At 42.1% G+C, this 26,759-nt stretch overlaps 2 protein-coding genes across 10 annotated transcripts in view; one reads left to right on the top strand and one right to left on the bottom strand.

Annotated features, from left to right (window-relative positions):
• On the top strand, window positions 1-9,314 carry shisa2b (shisa family member 2b). The gene is made up of 2 exons (XM_042510601.2): window positions 1-872; window positions 7,311-9,314. Exons 1-2 carry the CDS (start codon window positions 569-571, stop codon window positions 7,883-7,885), a joined length of 879 nt encoding a protein of 292 aa, XP_042366535.1. The 5' UTR covers window positions 1-568; the 3' UTR covers window positions 7,886-9,314.
• Window positions 9,315-11,101: 1,787 nt separating this feature from the next.
• The window catches only part of atp8a2 (ATPase phospholipid transporting 8A2), a 58,240-nt gene continuing 42,582 nt past the window's right edge, over window positions 11,102-26,759 (bottom strand). For 8 of the 9 annotated variants that reach the window (XM_088071700.1, XM_088071702.1, XM_088071701.1 and 5 more), the window contains 10 exons: window positions 23,972-24,046; window positions 23,477-23,599; window positions 22,875-22,953; window positions 22,719-22,780; window positions 22,193-22,249; window positions 20,624-20,731; window positions 18,470-18,558; window positions 18,167-18,271; window positions 14,289-14,380; window positions 11,102-13,315 (listed from right to left, as the gene is read on the bottom strand). In XM_088071700.1, coding sequence (XP_087927826.1) covers window positions 13,221-13,315; window positions 14,289-14,380; window positions 18,167-18,271; window positions 18,470-18,558; window positions 20,624-20,731; window positions 22,193-22,249; window positions 22,719-22,780; window positions 22,875-22,953; window positions 23,477-23,599; window positions 23,972-24,046 — 885 coding nt within the window. In that variant the 3' untranslated portion in view covers window positions 11,102-13,220. Of the gene's footprint in view, window positions 13,316-14,288; window positions 14,381-16,567; window positions 16,599-18,166; window positions 18,272-18,469; window positions 18,559-20,623; window positions 20,732-22,192; window positions 22,250-22,718; window positions 22,781-22,874; window positions 22,954-23,476; window positions 23,600-23,971; window positions 24,047-26,759 lie in introns of all 9 variants that reach the window. The other variant, XR_015775306.1, reaches the window with a different exon arrangement.

The following is a 26,759-nucleotide window of genomic DNA, read 5'->3' as shown; positions in this document are numbered from 1 at the left end:
CTAGTTCAATCAGACTACACAGAGCCAGACTTGGATGACTGACTTCTGACGCCCAACAATGCAGAGCAAGTCACAAAAGTTTGAAATCTTATCTTTGCGCACGGGGCTGGCTGCGAGGAGTGACAGCAGCATGGATCAGGCTACAAGTGCTGGTTTCTCTGCATCCCCGTGGAAAGTTTGAACAAGATGAACAGACTCGTTGCGGTGCCAGAGGAGATCATTTAGTCTTTTCATACTGGATTTTCAGCTCCGAAGGTTTGCAACTGGAATATCAATTAAGATTATAACTTTTGTAACAATTCAATAGCATCTAATCTGTTGTGTTTTCTGCAACTCTTGGATAATCGCGCACTCTGCGGAGTCACTTTTGGAGACGTTGGATCTGAATTACGCACGGGATTCCTCTAACAAATGACAGCTTCTAAGTGGTTTATTGCTCCCTTACTTCACCCCGTCAGCTGCCCGTATCGCACAGATCCACCGGATCACTCAGGTTAGACACGGGGAGTGAAAACCACTCTGTCTCCTTCTGTGCGCCAGCGTGCGGCCGCGGGCCACCTGGCCGAGGATGTGGGGACGAGGCTTCCCGATGTCCGTCACCACGATTGTGACTCTCCTCCTGGTTATTATCGACGTTAAAGCCAGCGGGGAGTATTGCCACGGCTGGCACGACTCCCAGGGCGCCTGGAAAGAAGGTTTCCAGTGCCCGGAGAAGATCGACGGAGAGGACGCGATCATCTGCTGCGGGAAATGCGAGCTGCGCTACTGCTGCTCCAGCACGGAGGCTCGGCTGGATCAGGGCAGCTGCGATAACGACCGGCAGGCTGAGGAGCCCGGGACAGAGAGCAAGGAGAACAAGGACTCCGGTGCAGGTATATAAACCCATAAGTTCTACTGTTTTTACCACTAATATAATGTATGATAACCAACCATCATCATATATGGTCTTAAAGAAAACGTGCAGTTACGAAAGTGGACAAAAGCAAAGAAAAAACGGTACTGACATATGAGAATGATGTATGAAAATATATTGTTTGAAATATGGGCACTGTCAGAGTAAAATCCCGTAGATAGATCACTGTAGAGGCCTGCCAAGCACAGGCCCAGGGGCCCAAAGTGTCAGCCCCCCCTTACTTCCACCTGCAAAATGTCCCTCAAAGAGATTCTGACCAATTAGGAAGAGACTCAAAATAACCACAAAGAAATATAGGAAGACAAAGAATGACACCAAATGGATGCAAAATTCGTGCAAAAACATAAAATTACTACAGAAAGACAAACAATAACCACAAAGAGAAACAAAAATGACCACAGAGACACAAATGAGTTTTAAATGACCAATAAATGACAGCTGAAAGGCAAAAAATGACTACAAAGAGACACACGACTATGTAAAGCGACTATAAAAAGACTTAAAATGGTTACAAAGTCCTTTAAAATGACTATACAGAGACTTAAAAGACATCAAGAGACAAAGAGACAAAATAGATGCAAAGCAAAAACACAGAGATTCAAAAAGACTACAGACAAAATATGACGACAAAGAGATACAAAATCAACAACAAAGGACACAAAATGACTATGAAGAGACAGAAAGGAACTTTAAAAAGACTCAAAATAGCGGCAAAGAGCCAAAAATTAACACAAAGAGACACAAAATGACTACAATGAGACTCAAAGCAGCTATAAAGAGACTCAAAATTACCACAAAAAGACAAAAAACATGATCACAAAGAGACACATACTGTCTATGAAGAGATGCAGAGACTACACAGAGACTCAAAATGACTACAAAGAGAAAAAAAAGACCACAAAGTCATAAGGCATCTACAAAGACAAATAAATCCACAGAGAGATGCATAATGACTGCAAAGACTCACAAAACAACAACAAAAAGTGGCCAAACAACAACTACTAAGTCTGTGTTTCATGCTCCTAGTTTGTGCGACAGGTGGTGGGGCCTTTTGTATGTCTGTGCCCAGGGGCCCATTGTCTCATAATACGCCCATGTTTAATCCTCATGCACACAACATTTCCACACTGCAGTCGTCTCTGTGTTTTATGTCAGAGGGAGACTGGTACGAAAACTTATTGACCTGTTACTTAAGCGCAGCGGTCAGTGTGGTGATGTTAATCTCAGCTAAACCTTTGTTTTTAAGGTTTATTCTAATTAAATGTCATTGAAAAAGACTTTTAAGTAAATATACACTGTAAGTTTGTTGACGCCATGCCTGAGGCCCATGCACAGGATGCCTTAAATTTGATATTTGGAATTGCAGACCTATTACATGGTTCAGTTTCCCCTCATAAAGCCAACAGCCTCACAGTATCTCCCTGTTAAAAGGCTCATCTGCTGCCTGTCCCGGTTGGCAACGACAGCTGCACAGGAGACAGCAGACAGACTCCTCCAAAAAAAAAAAAAACCCAGTTAACTGCACTCACAAATGGCAAACTGTGTCGTGCTGCACTTATAAATAGCCGTGTTTGTTCTGGCCTGTAACAGTGCGAGAGGGGGCCAGGCTCAGATCACGCTGTCCCCACGGGGATCAAGTTTGGACTTGACCGGATCTTGGACAGTGGCTCACCAAAGGCGCTGACAGCTCTGCTCATAAAAAAAACACAAATCACGTTATGTATCATTTCCTAGCAGGCTCATGGAGTCCCCTTCCTCCTGTAATCCCTCACTGCACTCTCTCTGAGCTTTCAAGGGATTCACACTCATATACTGTACATACAAATACATTTAACCCTTTGAAACCTGGAACGACATCCCTTCTCCTGTGCTGCTTTCAGGCACCTTTCACAAATATTGAAGCCTTTGAACCCTGAGCAAATTGATTTGAATTTTTATTGAAAACATTGGAAAGAAATGTTCCACAAATTGTAAGAAATTAGTAGATTTAGCAAATGACTTTTTCAAAAAGCTAAAAAAAAAAAAAATGTCGCTAGGGTAAAAACTATATTTCTAAGTATTATAATTACATATTAAAAATTATGTTACAGAATTATATAATTTTTAAGCGCTTTTCACTGAGTGTTTGTTTCCTTTCCTACTTTTTGTTTATTTATTTTATTTTATTATTATTATTTTTATTTTATTTTTTACACATTTTCAGGTAATTTTCTTGTACTCCCTGCTAATTTCTTGCAATTTTTGTGTAATTTCTTCTTCCATTGTGTTGAAATACATCAAGCAACTTTGCTCAAAAGCTAAATAGAGGAATTATTAGCAAAAAGCAGAATGTAACACATATTTTTCTAGTGAATTAGGTAACAACGCAAACCAGTTTCTCCCCATTCATCATTGCTCACATTCCCATAAATTATTCTCACATGAATCCTCTTGAAGCTGCATCATATCTCGAATAAAAGATCAACATGCAGATAAGAGCACTCCTGAAAAATGGAGTGAATATTGGACATCAGAGAGAAAGGCAACATAGGCCCACTTCATGTTTCCCTGGAGGATATTATGCCCTCTTTTGGACCTCTAGCTATAATCTGTCATTTGCTAAGACAATCATGCCTTATCGCTGCAGGAAGGGGTATATACATTTCACTCAGTGGCCTCCAGCCAAAATAACTTAAAGAAAAGCAGCTTTTTCCTCACTACGAAAAGAGGAAGGCCAAGTTTGGTTTGTGCATCTCATTCATTTTTCTTGCACTCATAGCCTATTAATCATTCAGGAAAGATACACACTGTAACGTCAATGGATAACAGGCAGGAAATTATTAATGTGCTCAACATGAAGGAACATATGGTATTTAGGAACAGGAGAATGCCCGTGGGACAGACGAGGGAGACGAGCGAGAGTCCAGCCAGTGCAGCCACAAAGACTGTGCCCAAAAACAAGAGCTTAAGAGAGGAGGGGGGCTGCTGTTACTGCGGCATAGCTGCCACAGCTCAACTGCAGCAACAGGTGTGGACGAGTGACTGGGAACAATGGGAGGGTTTCAACCAGCATGTGCACAAGAGGAGAAAATCACACAGCAAGATGAAAGAAAATAAAATCCCTTTTTTTTGATACAGTAGACAGATGAATCCTGAATTTGAAAAAATGAGAACAGTCGACCAGATGCAGCAAGCTCAGCAGTTGAAAAAGCATTCACTCTAGTACTTTACTTTCCATCACAACTCAAGGGGAAATATTGTTTTTTTTACTCCACTACATTTCGTTGATAGTTGACTATGGCTACACATTGAGGTTTTACATTAAAAAACATAAAAGCGTGTAAAGTGCAATTCAGTGTTTAGTTTATTATTAAGAGACTGGATAATTGGATAATCAGTAGTTCCAGTGTCTACTCTAAACTCTGTCACATTTCAGATGTCTATAGCCCATTTTCCACTGCCTGTTCAAGGCAGGAATATTGTGTCGCTATGCTCCCTCCCCGAAACCAGGCCTGTGTAAAAGGGACAGCTGGCAGAACAACATGGCGTGACGGGTGTGATGTTTTGACGGCGTGTTATACGTGTGACCAACTGGCAGGAGATTTAAAAAGCAGCTAGCAGCAGTTAGCGGCTAACTAAAGGGAGAAGAACAGTGGCCGTAAGTGCCGCAAATTGGGAAAACACTGAGGTCCGGGAGCACCTTACCCTCTGAGTACAGGACGAAATCAACCATCAAACAGTGACGGTAAATCCAGGAAATCCTGGAAACGGTGTATGATTGTTATTGACATGTTTTAGTTTATAAAGTGCTGCCGAAGACTGTTATTTTTTACACCAGAGGCAGACGTTGTTGTGTTAAGCGTCACTCCTCTTTTGATTCTGCGATGCCAACATGCTATTTAAAATCACACACTGGAGCAGCACGATGCCGTCGTCATTGCTTCTGTGTAAAATGCAAAGAAGGCATAATGACAGCACCTCGTAGCGGCCCTTTAGCTCAACCTCTATGTAGAAAGGGCTTATTAGATGTCAGCAGTTCTCCAAAAGACACAATATTTCCAATTAAATAACTGTTTTATGCCCAAAGAGGTACAAGTTTCCAACAATCATCAAAAAACAAAGATTAAAAGTTTTTAAAAAACTGTACGAAAATTGATGCAAAGATGCATAAATTGGTGCTTAAAAAGTCATCAGTGGTGCTCAAAGTTTAATGGAGGACCCCCAAATCTCCAGTTTCATATATGTCCCTGCTATAACTGAAACAAAACTTACTTGATTCTACCTGAAAAACATCAGTCACTTAGTATTGTGAGCATGTTAGCATTTTGAAGAAACATTTTACCCAAGTATGGCCTCACAGATTTATTCTGAGACCCCTTTAACATTTTTTTTCCACAATAAGTTATTTTTTTGATGCTCTAGTAATTTTTACTTTAACTTAAGTATTTTTAGATTGCCGTGTTTTTTGTTTCACAAAGTTCAGAGTATTTCTTCCACCACTTGCTGAACTTTCAGTGGTGCTTTTCTCCTCTCCTCACTGATTTACAGTACAGTATTTTGGAAACGAGCTCTGTAGTTCAAAGTAGGGATGAAGTAAAACAAGACGAAAGTTTCTGTGATTACTAATCCTCATCAGCCATGCAGAAAGAGGGAGTGGAGGCGCAGATGTTGGGGTGGAGGCCATATAAGTGCAGGAAGAGAGGGCAGGCAAAGGCTCCCCGCGCTTGTAACGTATATATGTATTTCCAGAGCCGAGTTCCTGTTAAAATCTGTTTACTGTAAGGTGTGTAGCTGTGAGCTACATTAGCCTCTGAAGTCGACACCGCCTCATGTCAAAGGGAAATGGGTCAAGGTCCCAGTCTGTTTTATGTCACCGTGTCTCGGCCTCTTGTGCCGCTGGCCTGTGTCTTTTGTCACCTGGACTTACCGCCGGGGCCAATGAATGTCCCCGAGCTCTTAACAGGTCTCACACGGTAATCCTTTTAATACCCGGCTACTTTTGATGAGCATTCTGAAAAGTTTCTCAAGGCCGAATGGATGTATTTCAAAGAGACAAAAGGAAACCGGAGCCAGTTGCCACCTCTCTCCGTTTGGCATACAGTTACACCTCATAACACACGGGCACATTCAGAGCAGAAAATAACTACACCCTGTGGGAACAATAAAACACAACTAATCACTTATAATGTAACATGGTCGTTATTGTGTTTGTAAGGTGTTTGCGAGAGCGAGCATGGGAATGATCGAGCGAGGAGAACACCTCAAGGGTGACCTCATCTTGCCTGTCACCCTGTTTCTGCCAAAAAACGTTCACTCTGTGCCCTCCACATTCGGCCAAAAGGTGAAATTAGAACAAAAACTGTTACTTCGCCTCAAAGAAAGTTATTGTTGATCATGTTTCAAAGTTGTTGTTGGAGTGTCTCCTCCTCACTTAGCAAATTTACAGATATCCAGCTGCAATCTGAGATGTTCATGAATAAAAACGTCAAGATTTGTACCTGTTGTATAATGCTTCTGTTATTTGACCCAGCAAATCAGAGTGATGGGAGGAACTTTGAGTTACACAAGTGCTTTTCTTTGCTGTTTTAAACAAAAAGAAGGAAAAGGTCAGTGAGAAGAAATTGGCTTACTCCTTTGATTTAAAGCGCTGAATAAGCTCCCATTCAGCTACATTAAATCAGTCAACTTTAATACCCTTCTTTAAGCAGGAGCCAAGCACTGTATTTCAATCTGAGTAACTGATTTTCAAAGGTTTGGTCATAAAGAAAAAGAGGGGTCACAAATATCTGCTGGCAGCCGAGCTTAAGAATGTCACCCATGCAAACACACACACACACACACACACAGATGTGCAGGGTCGAGGAGGCTGGGGACACAGCAGGGTGCGGAGGATTAAAACAGATCAAAACAAAGTTAATAACTGCTAATGAGAGCCCGGGGCTCCCTGGGGACTCAGTCCCAGTTTACCTTTCATTCTTCTTCCAAAATCCAAACACTCCTCTCTGCTCAGGCTTTTGTTTCACTGTCTCGCCCAATCTCCACTCACATGTAGGAGCTTTGCCTGTGCAGAGAAGCAAAACGTGAGTGTGTGAGGCGGCGCGGCTTTGAAGTTTAAAGGTCCAGTGTGCGAGATCTTGGGGGATTTAGTGGCATCTAGAGGTGAGGATTGCAGATTGCAACCAGCTGAAACTTTTCCACATTATAATTCCTTCTGTGTGTTTGTTGTTCAGAGGATTTTTACAGGAAGACAAATTATCCACCTCCTTTCCAAAAGAAATGGACCAAGTGATTATACCTAATAAAATCACTGAGTAAAGCAGTTTCACCTTACAAATCGGTGTTTTGCTTATGCTGTTTGGCTCGTCTCTTCTCTCAAATCATGATTTTCAAACATGAATGTGTCCTCTCTCTCTTGCAGTGCCGATCTATGTGCCGTTCCTGATCGTGGGCTCGGTGTTTGTGGCGTTCATCCTGGTGGGCTCTGTGGTCGCAGTGTGCTGCTGCCGCTGCCTTCGCCCCAAACAGGAACTGTCATCAGGAGGTGCGTCAGGAGGAGGAGCTGGCAGTGGTCGCCTCTTGGAAACCATCCCCATGATGGCCAGTGTGGGGACCTCCAGAGGCTCATCGTCCCGCCAGTCCAGCACTGCCACCTCGTCCAGCTCCTCCGCTCCGCCTGCCGCACCTCGCCCCGCTCCCCCTCCTCTCATGCGGGCTCAGGCCTCCTGCTGCCTGCCCCCTGACGCCAGCGTCTTCGTCAACATGCCCACTAACTTCTCTGTACTCAACTGCCAGCAGGCCACACAAATCATGCCCCACCAGGGACAGTTTCTGCACCCCCAGTACATCGGCTACGCCGCCCACCCTGTGTCCCCGGCGACAGCCTTCCTGGACCCCACTCAGGGAGGATACAGACCCCTCCAGTCCCCCTGCCCTCCTCCCACTGCTGGGTCCAGTGTCACCAGTGACCAGAAATTCCCAGCAGTGACTGTGTGATGAGGGGCCGACCTGCAGACCACTCTGCCACTTTGTTGTGAGGTTTAACCTGTGAGGGCCGCGCCAGAGACCTTTAGGGGACGCTGCCAGAGTGGAAAAAGAAAAGCAGGGAGTCAGACTCACATGAAGGACTCATAAAGCCGCTGCTGGCTGAGGGCCTGCCTGCTATTGTGTGTGCTGTGTGTCTGTTTAGTGTGTCATATGATCTCTTGGCGAGTTGGAATGAGCTAAGCTCAGCCTGTGATGGATGCATAAACAATTTTCAGTCTTGATGCAAAAACAAAACTGCATATAGGAGAGTTACACAGCCCAGATGGGTGATTGTGCACCACCCGCTGCAGCAGCCTGCAGCTCAAATAAAGACCATGCATGTGTTTGTGTTTGCATATATGTGTACGTGAGAGTGAGAAAAAGATTTGTTGGCTCATGTGTGCTCGGGTGAGTGATGACTGGATGATTTATAGCAGTGAAATGTATGAAAAGTGGATATTCAAGCAAAAAAAAATATTATGACCACATGCTGTGTTTATGCCATGTGCACATCTGCACTTGTGAATGGTTGCGAGTGGTTTATACAGTACAGTTTGTTTGTGTTGAAAGTGTGAGGAGAGAAAGCATGTGAAAAGATGTTTGTACTGTACGTGTGTGAGTTAGTGTGAAGTGTGGAGGGATGTGGTCGCATGAGTAACTGTGAGTGAACTGTGTGTAATGGGAAATGCAGGTGGTGTAATGTGAAAGGCAGTCGCAATCTCCCTGTAGACCATTTAAACTCTAATGAAGTGAACACAGGACATAGACTGTGACGCTCCACCCTTCTATACAAACCCAACTGCCACCCAAAAAGAAAAAAAAACACAAAAAAACTCCAACTGAAGGAGCGGAAACACACACAGACCCCAAAAAATTAAAATATTCACGCACGGCTGGCAGTTAATGTCCCTGAGAAGTGTGAGAGGCCGATGCAGAGTTAATTATACAGCGAAAACTGCCCCCCTTCACTCCTCTCCTGTGAGAGGTGTGTGTGCATGTGTGTATTTAACACCAGCACAGTTCAGTGCGTTAGCTGAGTTCATGGGCAGCTTTGACTCATTATTTCCCACTTAAAACCAGCACAGAAATGGCGGTTATTGCTTGTTAACCTAAATAACACTGAGTCAAAGTTGCATTTCTTTCTGTTGTGCAGCTGGTAACTCAGTAACATGCAACCTGAGGAATGTGCTGCTCCACTGAGCGTGCAGCCAAAGACGTCCCAAAGTACTGAAACTGTTCGCGTACCTCATCTGTACTCTGAGCACAATGTCTGTAAGATACAGTCGGCAGCTTGTGTGTGGCAAAATGAGAGAAATGATGTATGTAAACTGGTCCAGTTTGATGCAGAAGTGACATTTTTCATGTGAAATTTTAAAAATAAACAACTTTTAAAGAGAAATCTGTTGCTCATAGCGAATGTGTTTCAGCTTCTATTACTGAGATTTATATTTACTCAGACATGGCTTAATTAATCCACTGAAACTTGGGCAAACTGGCTTGATTTCTGTCAAAAACACAAGAAATTACAAGTTATGAGTTACAATAAAATGACCTGAAATGTATTCAAAAAAGAAAAAAGTAAAAAACTAACTAATACATTTAGATACAGCATATAGATACAAGTTATAAGTTAGAATAAAATCACCTGAAATTTACCAAAACAAGGTCAAAAAGTAAGATATATAGATATGTTTTTAAAAGAAATCAAACAATTTTTCCCAGGTTTTAAGGGTTTAAATGTATGTGAAAGGCATCCCCACGCAGCACAAGAACAAGCAACAAATCTGTGAGGTGAATGAGTTTTTGAACAAAGAACTGTCTCACATCCTTAATCCCCTTGAAACACAAACACACTCACGGTTAAGCTATTAGAAACACTAATTACACACCTTCACAGACAGCTCTGCCACCCACAGTGGACACACCAAGTACCCGTGTCGTCACAGAGAGACAATAAACCACAACAATGGGAAAACTATGACGGTGTTGAGGTGCACTTTTGGCAAGTTCCTCCAGAAACTACAGTAATGTGGAAAGCGGAGCGGGTCGTTGGGTTGCGGAGTCACTGGGGAGGAGTTGAAAAGCTTAAATGGTTCTCTGGCTCCTGCGCGGCCGCAGCCCGATGGATTCTCCATACTGGAGCAGCTGTAGTCGGTTTGGGCTGGGTCACATCCAGGAAGGTGGGTGGGAAAGGGGGCTCCAGTTGGACTCCAATGTCCAGAGACTGGGGGGGGTGTATTAATCGTTTAATGGTCTGTCTACACTGACTCTCTTGAGCTTTAAGAGGGAGCGTGGGAGAGGTTTGATTCTGTTAGTGTATGAAATCATATGAATCTCATGTATAAATCAAGCGTTTTTGATCCATTTTAAGCACACAATGTAAATCCAACTCCTCTTACTGTCCTGTCATGGTGTCCTTAGGTGTCAGACACTTAAATTTAATGTTTTTAAAGACCGTTTTAAAGATAATTTTTAGCCAAATTTAAGACAAGTTTTGGAAAAATTATCTTTTTCTTATTCAAGCATTGCAGGTGAGTGCAAAGGTGAGTAGTACATGTGATCCCATGCAGAGGTAGATTTTTTATCAGACCTCCTGAACTAAGACAAAGTCATGACCAAGACCAGAGTGCATCGACACTGAAACAAGACCAAGTCAAGACTGGACCCGACCACTTTGAGTCCCATACTTCATGACACGCTTACCAGAAAATGTGGAACTTGCAAACCTTGGACCTTGGTCAGACTGATCTGCAAGATCCACATTCTTGTAAAAATATCCACAGAAAACAATTTAAGATTCCACTTCATGTATCTCTTTGCATGTATACCGTACACTGTGTACAGCGTGTAAGTGTACCATAGGAAATGTCTTCATAGAATAATCAAAAGGCATCGCAGAGGGAATTTAACGGGTGGGAATTTTCCTGTTTTCTATGAGCGAACAATATAAACAAGCAATAAGGAGCTGAAATCAGCTTCGCCATCTTCATTCAACACCCACAGGAAATTTAATGATATCCCTGCAGTTGTTGTCTTGATTAGACTTAAAATCCAGATCCTTCTTTGTCTGGAATCAAAATAAGACCAAGTAAAAATGTGATGGAGAGCGGGAGGAGACCTTCAAAAAATAAGACCGATCTCGAGTGCCACAACACCAGGTTTTAGGAAGAAATACAGTCGAGTGAGTGAGGATAATCTACATTTTATCTGCAGGCTAGTGCAAGTATAACATTAATGACACATTAGGTTCAGAGGTTTAAAGATTTGTCACAAAGGAAATGTGGAATTTCACATAGAAGAGCTTGACTCATTCTGGCAAAAAGAAATTAAATATGGGTGAATAAAATTTCATAAAATGTTTGTATCAATTAAGACCTCACCAATTCAAATAAAAAAAACATTCAATTACTTTTAAGGCCTAATATTTATTTAAAAAATCCAGATTTTGAGACTTTTTAAGGACTTGCAGACACCCTGTCTGTCGCCAGTTTGATTTAACCCTTTGAAATGCAAGAAATTTGTAAATGGAGAAAAAATCTAGAAGAAAATGTCCCTAAAACTGCAGCTCTAATGATTATAATTATGTATTTTATTTTATTTCACTTTATTTTAGTTTGCACTTGTTGCCCAGGTCTTTTTTCTTGTTTGTTTTCACTTTTTACTTTTTTTTCTCTATTTTTGTTATTTTTCAGGTATTTTTTTTGTAACTTTGTACTTTTTTCTTTCTATTTTTTGAGCAATTTCTTATGAAAGTGTTCATTGCATTTTTAAATGTTTTTGAATGAAATCAAGCTAATTTACTCAGGTTTTAAAGGGTTAAAAAGCCCACTTGAGTCCATGAGTAGAGACAGCTTACAGTCAAGAGACAGAGACATTTAGTCAGGCCATGGATTGATTAGATTTAATGATTAGGACTGGGATGGATAGCCCCCCTCTCTCCCACCCTTTCAGTCTTGCATTCCTGAAACAGAGTGTCCTCAGCACGGAGCACACACACACACACACACACACACACACACACACACTCAATGGACTCTACATTCAAACAAATCCCAGAGCCAGAAAAACACATGATCCAGGCGAGCGTCTCAATCAGATCGCCTCTGTTTGGATGCCTATTAGCACTAGTTCAAGTAAAGTATTCCCTCTAAGACATGTCTCCACATGAGTACAAAAACAGGCATTAATGAAAAAAATAAACATACATATTAATGTCCACTTTAATAATAATAAAAAAGGGAGAAAAAAAAAAGAACGGTCCAGTAAAGAATGGAAATCCAACAAAGAAGGAAGCTCTAATGCCGGACTCGCTGCTTCCATGTCAGCTGAGGATGCTTAACAGCCAGCGTGAGGAATCACAGGAGTGGTCGGAAACAAAGTGGATGTTTAAAAACTGGCCAAGACAAGGAGATGTGCTCGAGGAGGGGAGACGTGGAGGCTGCAGAGCGGCTAGGAGATGGTAAGATAAGACGGAAGAAATGAAGGAAAGATAAGCATGAGGACGTCCCAGTAGGGTAGGAGGGGTTGCAGCAGGGTGGTGGTCTGGTTTGGCATGAGCGTTCTGCCTCAGTGGCATCTCTGTGGTGTTTGGCAGTGAGGCTTGGTGCTGTGATGGGACATGGGGGGGGGGGCTGTAGCTGGGGTTCAGAGCTGTGGCAGTCCTCGGTCTTTGCTTCCCTCCCTCCCTCTTTAAGGAATTCTTCAGTGCATGTGTTTATTTTGACATCCCCTCCTGCATCAGCGTGTGATGACAGACGAACTGAACCCACCTCACGACAAAGATGAGAGAGAACCATGGAAGCAAACACACGCCGGCCGATACACATGCACACAAACACAGGAGCGCCAATGCGTGCAGACGTACATGCACAGGCAGATACAGACGCACGGGAATGCACACACACACGCACACACACACACACACACACACACACACACACACAGATAAACACACAGTGGCATGAAGCAAACCCAGTCTGTGGGGTATACACATATGAGTTGCAGTCTCTGAGTTTGACTTGTCATGTCTGTGCGTGGATATGATTGCTCATGCCTGTGCAGCTTGAAGAATGGTTTATCCCATAAACTCAGCCTGGTCCCTTCTCTCAAGTCAGTCCTCTATGTGCCAGCGACGTCCTCCACGCCTGACCGTGACCCTCCACACCTGGTGAGGAGCCAGGTCATAGTTCCAGTAAGGCCACAGCAGGGGTCGGTCACCCGGCGTGAGGGTGTCACATGAGTCTTTCTCTGCTGTCGCCTTGATAACCATTGCTACGGTGAGCCGAAGCCTTGGTCAGGGGCGGGGCTAGAGGCTGGGGCGCTGGCGGGTGGTGTCGTAGGAGCGCACTACCTGGGATTGGGACACCACGCCATGCTCCTCTTGAGAAAAGGCATAGCCATCTGCAGAGAGAGACAGGAGGAGGAACATTTTAAAGGTGTTTCAAAATCTGGGGAGTGACGGGAAAAACAGACACACGTATGCTGCATTCAAGTGCAGTTCAAGAGCACTTTCCTTCAGCTTTTTGTGAGCAGGGAAATCACTGCCTCAGGTTTCACAAATGTGGTATTCATTACAGGACTATTTTCATGGATTGGCTTACTTTGAACAAGTGGTTTCCATTTTTCTGGACACTCAGTGTATGAGTTTCTTGTCAAATTTAGTCAGAATACTGGGAATCCATTTATCAATCTGTTGTTTCTGGCCTATGTACGACAGAAACAAGGAACAGCATTGCTTTCTCTCTCTGTTTACTCTCTCGATGGTTTGCCAGATTTTCACCATTCATAAACACAGACGCAAACGAACGAATCAAACACACCAAACAAATCAGACTCAGTAAATATATAGAAAACACAGCTCAACACAGTGTTCTTCTCTTGGTCTACATCTTTAGGTCTGGGTCACACTAAAAGATTTTTACAATCTTTTCAGATGTTGAAAATGTGAGAGATGCCACACACAATGACATGTATTATAAATATAACAAGTTTGTTCCTATAGATGTTTCATTGCTATTCTGGTTATCTGGAAACAGCATTGGTCCCTTTTTACTTCCTGTCAGCTACTAAGGGACCTATAAATTATATCTATCTATCTATCTTACACACATTCCAACAGCAAATACAAAGGGACCCATGTAGAATATATATGTTGTTTGAAACGGTCTATATATCTTGCTGATGATTGTTGGGACCAGTCATGAGTTTATATTACTGATTTATGCACTGATTGTGAAGCTAAATGTGTTTTAAAGACTTTATTTCATGCCATGAGAGGGACAGGCGAAAGACTGAGAGGCAGTTCTCTCCTTCAAGGCCTGAGCTGAAGCAGGACGTTAATAACGTTGTAGATTGTGTGTGTTTGGAAACTCACGTGACACAGTCTGCTGCACCGAGTTTGAGCGTCCTACGCTTGAAGGCGTTTTCCTAAAGACTCTTGTCAGCAGATGGGCACGTTCGTTTAGACTGCAGAGAAAGGAAGGACGGATCAGTTACTCCACAGCGACTGCACATAACCACTTAATAATTGGTAATTAAAGAGAGACTCTCCACTATTTACTCTACTGCACGACACCATGACAAGCTACTTGAAGTATTCCTTAAATTAGAGCAGATATTACTCAGTGTATTTGTCACTTTTAAGCTGTTATTTATGAGCAGAGGCTGGTTTAGCAGCTTTTTGAGACAAAATATAACGTGATAATCTTCACCTGTCCTTGAGCAAAACACTGAAGGACAGAATCCTAAAGTACATAACTCCTTCACAGATCAACATGAACAGATTAACAAGCAATGTCTGAAAACTAGACGTTGATATGAGGTGGAGTGGATACCGACTGCTTCTGACATGCAATGTAACCTAACAGAAAGTCATAAACTGGCTGCAGGGTAACAGGACATCCACAGCAAACTATTTCTCAGCCCCCCCCCAACTCCTCTCCTCTCTCCTCTCCTCTCCTCTCCGTCTCCCCCTTTCCAAGAAGAAGACTGGATCCTCTGTTCAGAGACCACACGCCGTCACGGCTCCTCTCCTCCTGTGACCAAAAATAACTAAGTCCTTTCCAGATATTGCACACAAATGCATGCGTATTTACACACACACACACACACACACACACACACACACACACACACACACACACACACACACACACACACACACACACACACACACACACACACACACACACACACACACACACACTTATTTAGTCCAATACCTCTCTCCACTCCATCATTACAGCCATTAAAGTCATTAGGCAGAAGCGTTGGATGCAAATGCGAGGACACCAGAATCAGCATTTGCCTCATCAGAAAGTGACTTTTTTCCCAATTTTATTTGAATAACTACATTTTCTGCATTTATCTGCCCATGGACAATAAAGAGGGGTTTCCCTGGCACTTGTGATGATCAGTGGAGTACTTATGGACGAGCGCCAGCCTACCCAAGGTTAACATTTGGATCAGGCAGTTAGGAAATTCCTAATACTGTATGTGACTGTTGGGAACCTTCACTAGAGTGTTTGTCAAAAAAAGAGAAAAAACTGAGAGGCTCTGAAGTTTGCTCAAGAAGTTTGGGGCCAAAAAAAATGATGTCTGTTAGATAGATGACAGCGCTGAGTGAATGATAAAAGACTAAATGGTTACTGGACAAATAAGTAAAAGGCTCATGCATCAGTGCGACTCCAGTTGTCCTTCTATATGTTTCTTTCTGGCTAACCTCCGATTCAAACAGGCCCAAGGATGTGCTTCGTTTGAACTCTTCCCTCGAGACACTCCCGTACTCTACCTTCCCACCCTTTCCCATGCCCACCCCAGGACCTCCTCAGGAACTACAAACACAGATGTGCTCTTTTCCATTTTGCTCCACTGCCTCTCTGCACACCACTACTTCACTTCTCTCATTTTAAATGGAGAGGTCCCAAGGACCCAGTCCCGTTTTCCTGGGTTTAAAGCAGGGTCAGTCCAGGACGGGGCCCTGTGGAGGGGTCAGGAGCTGCATCGTGGTTACCCAACCTTGAAAACATACCTCAGACTTCTCCAGCTCTTTTCAAGGACCAAAGTGCTCTGAGAAAGTAGCTTTTTCTTAGTGAGTCACTCACATCTGACTCTTTATTCCAGCGAGTCATAATGGCATAATATCATACAACTTTTTGCAATTCTTTCTCGCAAACAATTTTGGAAAGGACTCAGACACTTTATTGAAATATAAGTATAAATACCAATGGGTAAAAATACTTTGTTAAAATTAAGTTATGCTCTTAGAAATATACTTTACTAAATGTAAGAAGTTTAGAGCGCTGCAGGCATGAGTCCTAAACCCCAGAAATGAGTTAACACATTTGCAACTTCAGTTCCCTCGTCTCGAAGTCAAGTTTTTTGAATGGGTTTTCGGTTAGATGCCTGAAATAAAGTCCATGGTCCAAGGAAAGTACAAGTGCCTCAACATTGTACTTAAGTAAAAGTACTTTCCATCACTGCTTGCAAACAGTCAAACCTCTACAATCCTACAGTTAGTTCATACTGTCTCTGCATTCTTTAGACAAACGTCCCAAAAAACTAAACAATAAATGTCATTGCTTCTAACACAGTTCTAGTGACACCACACAGCTACATCACAGAGAGAACTACAGACAAATCCAGAGGACACACCAGGTCTGTACAGCAGTTCAAATTGGTCCACCTATGGAGCAATCCGCAGAGGAAGGAATGTAAAAATTGGACATAAGGAGATAAATTAAATGCAAAAATGACAACAGGATGAAGGGGAAGGAGTGATTAAAAGATAAACAGAGAGAGGCGTGAACCAAGTTTATGGAAAAGTAGCAAGGTCACTCCAAAGCAGCTTGCAGTGAGGCACACAGGTCATTTGAGGTCAAAGTTCACACAGTGGGACAGTGCAAACCCAGTAACTACCTCTGTGAGCATGTGACAGTCTGGCTCTACGGGACCTCAGCCTTGGCTTCGGCCCTGTGGACGGTGCCACCGGGGAGTTAAGGATGTCATAAATTTCCACACATACAGAAACATACACTCCATGGCCAGTTTATTAGGTACACCCATACAGCCTAATCCAACCCAACGCAGCAGCTCTGCCACATATTCTTCTTTTAAAAAGCATAGAATGACCAATTCTTGTTGATTGAGATGAAAAATGCCTTTTCAACTCTTCTAGATGATACCCCTGGTCATTGTGCACCTATTTAACAATATATGTAAAACAAATAGCAAAAAATCAATTTCTTTGTATTCATGTTTTCTTTATGTAAAATAATATATGACGTGCTTACGTAGGCAAGTACCAACAAATAATATGATGATCTTCACCCATCATTCATTCTGCAGCTTTTAGCAGTACAGATCTAAGATTAAGTTAGCAAGCTATTACAGCATGTTATGTCAGTGTGTTGTTATTTCTCCAAAATACTGTGGTTATGAGCTAGAATTTATACACTTTGAGTTGTGGTATCTGTGACAGTTCCAGATTATAATCCTCCTTCTGATCTAATGATGAGACAGGTGTGTGAGCCAGTAGTCAGCTGTAGCTCCGCTAAACTCTAAACCCCACCACTTTTAGCGGTCTGACCAAATCCAGGATAGATTTAAATCTCTTTAAATCTCTCTTGTAACTGTACACCCATCAAATATTCCATTTCATTGGGAAATACAGTAAAGAATTTAAAGACGTTAAATTTTCCCAAGATGTGTTGTGCTGTATGTTTATATCTGAGGTTGTAGTTTGCGGTGTTGTTGTAATGGGCTGCAAATATAAAACAATGTTTCTTCCCCCCCAAATGCTTGTTAATGGGTTGGGCAAATTAAAAAGGTGTTAAAAACACATCTGACTATAAAGTAATGCAATCGAGTTCAACAGCACTGCAAACTACAAACTCAGCACCAGAAAATTAGATGAATACCTCTCTGACAGTGTCAATCAAAACATATTATAAGTAACTTTGTAAGGGCAGAGTTTTTGGCTATGCTGTTGTTGAACTGCACGAAAGGTTAAAGGTGTACCTAATGAGGTGGCCTCTGACTATTTTACTGTTGCATCTGCAATGTGCACATGTACAAAGTGTAAATATAAATAATAATGGATTATTCTTAGATAAAATCATTCTAAAAAATCATGAAATACATGAAAGAAAACTAAATAAATCAACAGAAATAATTAAAAAGAACTGATTGATGACACAAATTAAACTGGATATGAATGTAAGTGATGCTTTTTCACTTTTTCACTGTATATACCTGCGGCCACTGGCATCCCTAAGTACAGCTGCCCCTGGGTCTACGGCCCGAGCCTCCAGCTCCTGCACCTCCTCCAGAAGAGACTTCCTCACAGTGCGACGTGTGCTGCAAAGCAGAAAATAAGCTCATCAGACCCATGAAGGAAAGTTTGAGTGTTTTACTTTGCAGACACATGTGATTCATAATATAAAGTGTGCGTAAGTGTTGACATAGACTCAATATGGGTTATGTAAACGCCTCGGTAAAGTTAAATAGTCTCTGTATGGATTCCCCATGTATTTATATTAAATGTGTTCTACTTACGCGGTCCAAGCGAAGTCTTTGAGTAAACATGCAGTAGGCACCAGGACCAGGCCCAGCCAGAAGTGCCAGCACTGCATTACCTTGCCAGCCTAAAATGACAAAACACAGGCTCCATTTATTTCGCTCGTATATTAATTCAAATTGAGTATTAAGTCATTTTTCTCTGCAACGGGCACAGAGAAACACATGTGGAAAGGGAAAAGAGAAAAGTGGGACAAAGCACATTGAACACATTCAAATCAGCCACAGTTGAATAGCCCGAATGCCAGCCAAACATATTTAAGAGCTCTCTCACACCCAGTATCTACACCACAAACTGGATTTAACACAGTACTCCCAAAGCAGTGCTTCTATATGATGCTAAAGGAGAAAAATGCTACTGAGTAACCACAGATCCCCCCTACCTGTCTCTGCAGTCCAGCTGCAAACTGCCTCATCGACCTTTGACCCCCTCCTCAGTCTGTCTCTTGGGATTAATCATGCGTCTAACCACTGTCTCAATTTGTCTGTCTGTCTGTCTCCGCTGCTCCTTACTCCTACAGATTTCTTTCTCCTGTGGCTCCCTCCAATCTTTCTCTTTCACAACTCCCTTTTATTATTAGTGACTCTATCTTCTGCTGCTTGTCCTCGCCTGTTACTCTAAATCCCTCAATTTTCCCTTTATTACCCAATATCTCCCTTTACTTATCTGCAAGAGGTCTGTGGTGTTTCATAAGCCTTTGTCTCTAGGCGTGGATGTTTAAGTCAACAGTCACAAACACTTAATGTGCCATAACTTCTACTTCTTTTTTGCCCATATCTTGAGTTTCCTGTGTTTAGATCCAGAGATGTAGAGACAATATGTTTGCCAGAGGGAGAGGAAAAGGGGAAAATGAATCGGATGACCATTAGGAAATATCCTCTGCGGCAGCTGGAATCACGACCAAGCCACTGATGATCCAACACATATCTTCCTGTGTGGGACAAACCCCTACACACAGTTCATTTTTACAGCAATGGACACACATTATATCACATGATCTTCACATACACACTGAGGATGGAGGAATGCTAAACGATTTTCTCTGCTTTGTTATATCCATAGAAACAGACTGCTGGACTCTGCCACTTTACAGTCAACACAAATCACACATAGCTGGACACATTAATTCTCACATGCACAAACACAGTTATTCTGAGCAGAAATATACAGCTCTTTTCCATCCCCTGTCCCCCGTGGACAGATGGAAATATAGATAGTGGAAGCAGGGGAAATAAGAGAGGTAATAGGGTAGTTAGGGGGGACGATGGAGGGTTGGGGGTGGTGGTGGCTGAGTGTCTCGAACCATTCCCCAGTTAGACTGAGCAGCTGCAGAGATATTTGACCGCATTCCTGATTTCTGACACAAATTGAATTAATGGGCTGTGGGGAGTTTAGACGGCGCTATTCCCTTCCCCTCCCGAGACTCTCTACCCACTCAGTGGGGCACCTCACCTTACCCCCGAACTCTAAAATGAGTCTCTCAATCAAGGGGTCCCGGTGTCCACTCTCCCCCACTGGATCCTCATCACCAGGAGCAGCAGCCCACCCTCTTGAGTCAACACCTCCACAGTGGGCAGTAAAAAACGGGGGCTCGGGTGACACGCAGCAGGTGCAGGAAGCCTGGTGAGAGGGGCTGGCCCGGCATAAATCTCCCCTGGGGCTCCAGCAGTGCCGACGTGGAACACCCAAGAGGTGAGTCTTATAGGCGCCATGTATTGGCAACCAAGAACAAGGGAGGGGCAGGTGACGGAGGTTGCAGAAAAGAGATGTAGAGGGAAGGCCCCCCTATTACTGCATTGTGTGTGTGTTTATTTAGACTGATCTGTTCTTGTTTTGTTTTAACACTTGCTTGATTTGATCAAGATGCGCATAGAAAAAAATTGGGGCAGAAACTGGGAATATTAATGTTTAAAATTCAGTTTCTTTGATAAAATTGAAAAAAGGGGGTAGGATTTGATAGGTCACTTCCTCCTACTTCTTTTCAGACATGAAATACTTATGTTGTTTGCTGATTATGTCCAGTGGGCATTCTGGTGTTGTTTTTGTTATATTTTATTTTATTCTCCCATTTTATTTAGCATGTTCAAAATAAAGATATATAAAGAAATTAATGTTTAGGGAGAGGAACTTGCCTGGCCCAGCATGTCAGGAGCGATGGGGATGGTGGGCCAGATGGCAGAGTAGACACCAAAGAAGACCATCCAGAGCGCCATGCTTCCCCAAACCGCCAAGTGGGAAAACTAAGAGAGAGACAGAAAGATGGAGGAGGGCAAATAAAAAAAGAAGGGAGATTAAGAGACAGAGAAGAAAGACAGCGTGAGGTCAAATAGTTTACATACAGCTCATCCGAATATACACAACCTTTCCCTCACTCATTCCCATATCTTGGGCCTGCTTTCTGTGATCTGCTGAAAGCGGACACTGTGTGAATTCCAGTGAGACCCTGCTTCATTACTGCCAGGCTGTTGTGTGGACAGCTGAACGGACAAAAGTGTCAGCGCCCCTCTGGCCATCCTGCCAATCTCTCTCTCTCCAACAGCAGAAAGACAAAACATGTCACCATCAAGGCTCGAGCGGCTGTTGTCCTGAAGTCTACATCCTTCCCTGCTGACTTTGTTCCAATACGATAAGTTTGAAACAAACACTGAGTTCTTACTTTCATTGAACTACTCTTTGTTCAGATACTCGTTTAAAACATCATTTTATAAACCCTTTTATGTGAAACTGCTCAAAACAAGGTCTTGAGATACATAATACATATACACATAACACATGATACATAATTCCCAGAAACAGACATTGCTGTTGAGTTTCCAATTGTATTTTTTGGCACTTTTGGATTTTTGGGTGAATTGTCCCTTTAATGTTACTTAGGTAAGGCCGTGGCAGTGAATAACTAGATTTTGGAAATGTGACTGTGTGTCACAATTATTAACCATTTAAAAGTAAGTTTACTGGTTTCCAGCAAGTTTTTAATTAATAGTGGCAATGTCAACGTATAAGCTGCCATGACATTGTGGTGCCGACTTTCTTGATGTTTATATGCAAAAGAACTTGTCCACAGAAAGTAGCAAAAAGTAGGGCTGGCAGTATACTCTGATATTTACATCAGTAGTCTCTATTTCATCTTTTGACAGTAGCCGTATGGATGAGTGTAAAAATATATTTCTCATGACTGGGATACAACATTCTTTGTAAGGAATGAGGACATCTGGGCTTGTAGTTAACTGTTAAATTAAATCTGTTTCGCTCCCGTTTCTGTATTTACTCTTCATCTAACAGATGTTTTCTGGTCTGTTTTTCTCCTCGGCTGAGCAGTAACAATGTCCATTCGATCCTTGACAGTTTGCAGTTACTTTGATTGACTTGAATATTTAGAAAGTTATTAATGTTTGGACATTTTTCAGAGTTTTTTTGCAAGTGGGTAAGTTTGAAATATTGAACAGAGACGATGGAAAAAAATGCAGCCACAAGTGAGCTGGTGGGTGGTGTGAGCAACTGCAGTTGAAGAAACCTCAAACCTCCACCACAAGATCAAGGTACACCACATCTTTTCCCATGTCTTTCCTGAATACGAAGCATTGAGGCCAGGCTGGATGAAATCCTCACTGAGTGGGCCCCCTCCTCCTTTTTATTTATCAACGGTTGAGTAAAACACAGCACATGTGGTGTGGCGTAAGAGAGTGTGTTAATGTTCTTACCCTGGTCCAAGCGGTGGTCTCCATTCCAGCTTTCAGACATACTGTAACTACCACATACTACACACACACACACACACACACACAGGGGAGAAAAGGGGCAAATAAAAAAACAGAGAAACAAGATTAGTTTGCTGGCAACTGTGGAGATAATAAACATTAATAGTCAACTCAACAATGTCTGTAAAAATATTCAGGACCCCCACAGCCCCCTGCAGACTACACACATTACAACACAACAAATAAACACCACTGACATTCACATGAGACTGCAGGGAGTAAAATGATAGCAAGAGTGTGAGATGGAGAGGTGAATAGAGAGAAGAGATGGATGAGTGTGGGGGGAGACAGACTGGCTAGACAAGAGGAGATTGACTGGAGACTCGAAACGGCTCTAAGGAAGCAGCACAGGACTGGAGTGTACACAAATACTGTGCATACGCAGAAAAAAAACACAAATCAGCAATGCCAAAAGACACAGAAATAAAAAAAGACATATAAACACAGAAAATACAAGCAAGATGCTTACAGTGTAGACCATATTTCCAACAAACAGGTAGTCATTTCCCTGACCGTCATTGAACGGAGAGTCTGTGAGAAACACACACACACACACACCTCATGACAAAGTGTTAACATCCAGAATTTTGTTAATGACAACAACTTACTCAAGCATGTCACTTACCATGCTCTAACATTTTGAGCGGAAACCAAAAGAGAATAATTGAATGAATCAGTGCATTGATACAGTGTCCCCAAAACACCTGAAGTACAGAGAGACAGAAAGAGAGAGAGGGGAGAAAAGAGTGGGAAACAAGTCAGTGAAGACTAATGCCAAAGCATATATATGCCCTCGCACACATAAAAACGTACAAAAACAGCAATTCCTCACACTAACACACAACTTCCACTGTGTCCCTGCCATCAAAAGTGCCCTCCTGTACTGTACACATTAACACACACTCCCACACATACAGTAGGTAGGGTTGCTGGTGTACCCTCGAAAATGAAAGACTTCCTTATTCTGGCCCTATGAATCTCATTAGGGGTTGCCGTGGAAACATCCCAGTCTCCATGCCACTCTTGTTTACTCGCTGGCGTCCCAAACAAACAGCAGGCATCACTCGTCAATCCCGCAGACGAGCCACAAGGCAGGACAAGTCAAATGTAGATTGCTTAGCTTTGACTTGAGAGCAGCACATGGTGCATGTGTATGTGTGATTTGTGTGCGTGTGTGTTTGTGCATGCCGACTGTAAGTGTGTGTGTGTGTGTGTGTGTGCATGTACTTTAGTGTTGAAGCCCTCGGCATTCTGGGTGATTCGGTAGAGCTGTGGGAAACGGAGCATGTTCTGCTGGCTGCACGGCCGGTCAAATATCCCCAGAGTGAACGGAGGCAGTGCAGTAAATATCTGCATCACACAAAAAATACACACACAGCCATTAACACACATAATGACAAAGTAGCTTGTGTACATATACACACTTTAACTAGCTTGACAATCAGTATTCGTATCAGCAATGGCAATCGAAGGCAAAATGTTTGAAAAGTGGGGAGCCTGAGGTCATCCGAGAAAAGTACACACAGCAGCCGCCAAAACACAGAAAACTCTCACACACAAACATTTCTGGCATTCAGATAGAGCAGTGATAAGAAGACAAAGTGAGAGTGATTGAGAGATAGGTTAAGAGTGAGAGACAGCGCTTAACGTTGTGAACATAGTGAAACAGGGAGTGAGTGAGAGTGGAGAAGTGGAAAAGAGTTTGTGAGGGCAGATACTCACCACGTTGTAGAGACCTATACACCAGCGCTCAAAAAGGATCTGGCCAGAGAACCCGTTCACAAAGGCGAACCAGAGCTAGGACACAAAGAGAAGGATGAGAGGGGATGAGAGGCACAAAAGCAGAGAGTAAATCTGCTTTAGGGAGGTACTGATAGTGGAAACAGCAGGGAGAGATGGCCAAATGTGTGCCCCTGCTTACAAAATTAAAATAACTTTAGTGCAACATTTTATTCTTTATAAAGCCTGATGAAACCAGACGTCCTGTACATGTTCTGTCAGTTCTCCTTTTCAAGAGTCAAGACTTTATTGTCATATCAACATGAATGACTGGAATTTGTCTTAGTGAGCTTTCTTAAACAAGGGCAGAGAAAGATTTAAACAGCAAAGCTACTCACTCATAAAGTACATAATACAATAAACAAAGTAAAAAACAGATCTATACCCATAACATAATCACTGAGCATAAAAACAAAATTAAAAACATAAGAGCACCATAGATAAAAACACAAGTACCTGTAGGGAAATAAACAACATAAACCTGCCAATAGAAAAAGTGCCTCAACTGCACTGCAACAGAAACTTCAGTTTGTAACCTGTGGGTTTATATCACCCCAAATTTTGCTGTCAGAAATGAGCTTTTGACGAATGACATCTTTGTCCAAAATTGAATGATACTACACGATTACAGCAAGTTAGTAGAATGACTTTGGCATCGATTCTCAACCAACCTAGTTCCCATAGTTAAATTATCAGTCATCATCATAAGCTGCAACAAACAACAGAAGCGCTCAGATGAAGGTGAATGATTATGTGTTTTATGTCATTTTAAATCTGCTATGTTGTGTGTTTATCAACGTAAAAACCACATTCAATTTTTTCAAATTAAATTTCTAATTTAAATGAAGAATGAAAAACACATAATAATACAGTAATGCCAAGTTGAATAGGATAGGGTAAAGTGGACTTTACTGCAGACTTTCAGTACATATAATTTGGTTTAATGAACATGCATTGTCACTTCCAATATTTTTACCATTTAAATCACTTTCAGCTACTTCAATGCTGAGATAATCTATTTGTATAAGGAAAAAATAGAGTTTCAGCTTCAATCTCAATCAAGTCTAGTTAAGTAGGTGTCAGCACACAAGTTAAGATAATTGCATCCACAGAATGTTATGTTCAGTGTGAGTTGGTGAAGGATGCTAAATGCTTGTCTTATGACAACCCACCATTATCTTATCTGACAAAACACGCCAGTTTCCTTGTTTTGGCATGTCTTCAGTTTTGGCTGATTAGCATAAGAGGGAAATTTTGCCATGTGGTTTGTGGACATGCGCTGTCATGCCTTCCTTTCAAGCGCTCCTATGACCGTTTGTTACTCTCAAATATGTTCAAGGAAGTTGCTAAATTGCTGTGATTGTTTTTGGAAATGGCTTTGTCACTGTACAGGGATATACAATTGTTGTTTAGCTGACGATGTATTAAACTGTGGCTATACACCGACTGTTACACTTTGACAGAGATCATCCATTGATTCTGGATGTCGGCTACATCATGACAGAGTGACTGATTTTAAAGTGTCTCTTTTTCCCTGCCACTAACACCACTACCATAGCAAATAAAGGTTTAGGGTTGTTGACTCCGAAATGAGGTATAAATCTTTCAGATCTTGACTTGATAATAGCTTCTAGATGAAATAATCTTTCCCTAAAACCCCTGACTGGATAAAAAAGCACAGTCTCCTGTTGATGTGTGATACCTTCAGTCTCAGCCCTTCTCGCCGCACACTTGTCCTCTAGAGCTTTTTCTCTCTCCATTTGTTTAGTAAGCTTCTTGAGTTCTTCTTGAAGGGCATCATTCGGAAACTGAAGAGTTTCACTTCATATTTTGGGTTTTCTCCGGGTGCTCTGGTTTCCTCCCACACTGCATAACTTTACTAATTTGTCAATTTCTTAATTAAAAAAACATAGACTAAATAATTGGAATTTTCATATTTTATTTTCAGTGTATCTATTTTGATATGTCTCTTCTTGACCATGTACTGTCAAAGGTTATCTTTAACATCTCAAAAACACACTTACATTATTTTATCATCCCAGCCCATAGAGACAAAGCCCAACATGTCATACCTCAAAAACCACACCCAGACACAGCAGTAGATTGACATTTAAAGGGTGAAAATACTGCCCCCCATTCGGTTGGACTGGTGGCTGGAAATTACAAATATCTCCTTTAAACACAAAAATGTCTGATAACGCAAAATGCTGCTGGTAGACAGGCAGGGTGTGATCTAGGAGCTGGCAACAGCGTTCATCAATACACTCTCCCCATACTGCGGTGACACAGACCTGATAGAAAATCTGCAACGTATCCCTTGATGTTGCAATGTTTATTCATGGGGAATCAAGGGAAACAAAACAAAAAAACAACAAAAACAAACAAACACAAAATAACTAAAAAGGCCAACAGAAAACTTGTTTTCAGCATTCTGACCTCTTCACTTTACTCCTTAAAGAAAAGAAGTAAGTAAAGATGGTATAAAGCAGTGAAGCTCATTGTGGACATCCTTTTAAGAAACACAAGAGCTATCAACAATACCACTGATGCGAGAAGCAAATGAGATGGTTGTCCCATTTGCTTGTAATATTCCCCCGCATAATGATTCTGGCAGTACTGTACTGATTCTATGTAAAACGCAAAATATGCTAGTAAAGTAGTTGCACTTCCTGGAGCTCAATTAAGTCTTCTGGCAAGACGTTTTAAATGCATTCCTCACGCAGGTCGTGGC

Source organism: Plectropomus leopardus, chromosome 21, assembly GCF_026936395.1.
Source record: "Plectropomus leopardus strain MGB_pleo_1.0 chromosome 21, ASM2693639v1, whole genome shotgun sequence".
In the NCBI taxonomy this organism is placed as follows: Eukaryota; Metazoa; Chordata; class Actinopteri; order Perciformes; family Serranidae; genus Plectropomus; species Plectropomus leopardus.
Note: the sequence above shows the minus strand (reverse complement) of the source record. Positions and strands in the feature narration are given on the sequence as shown.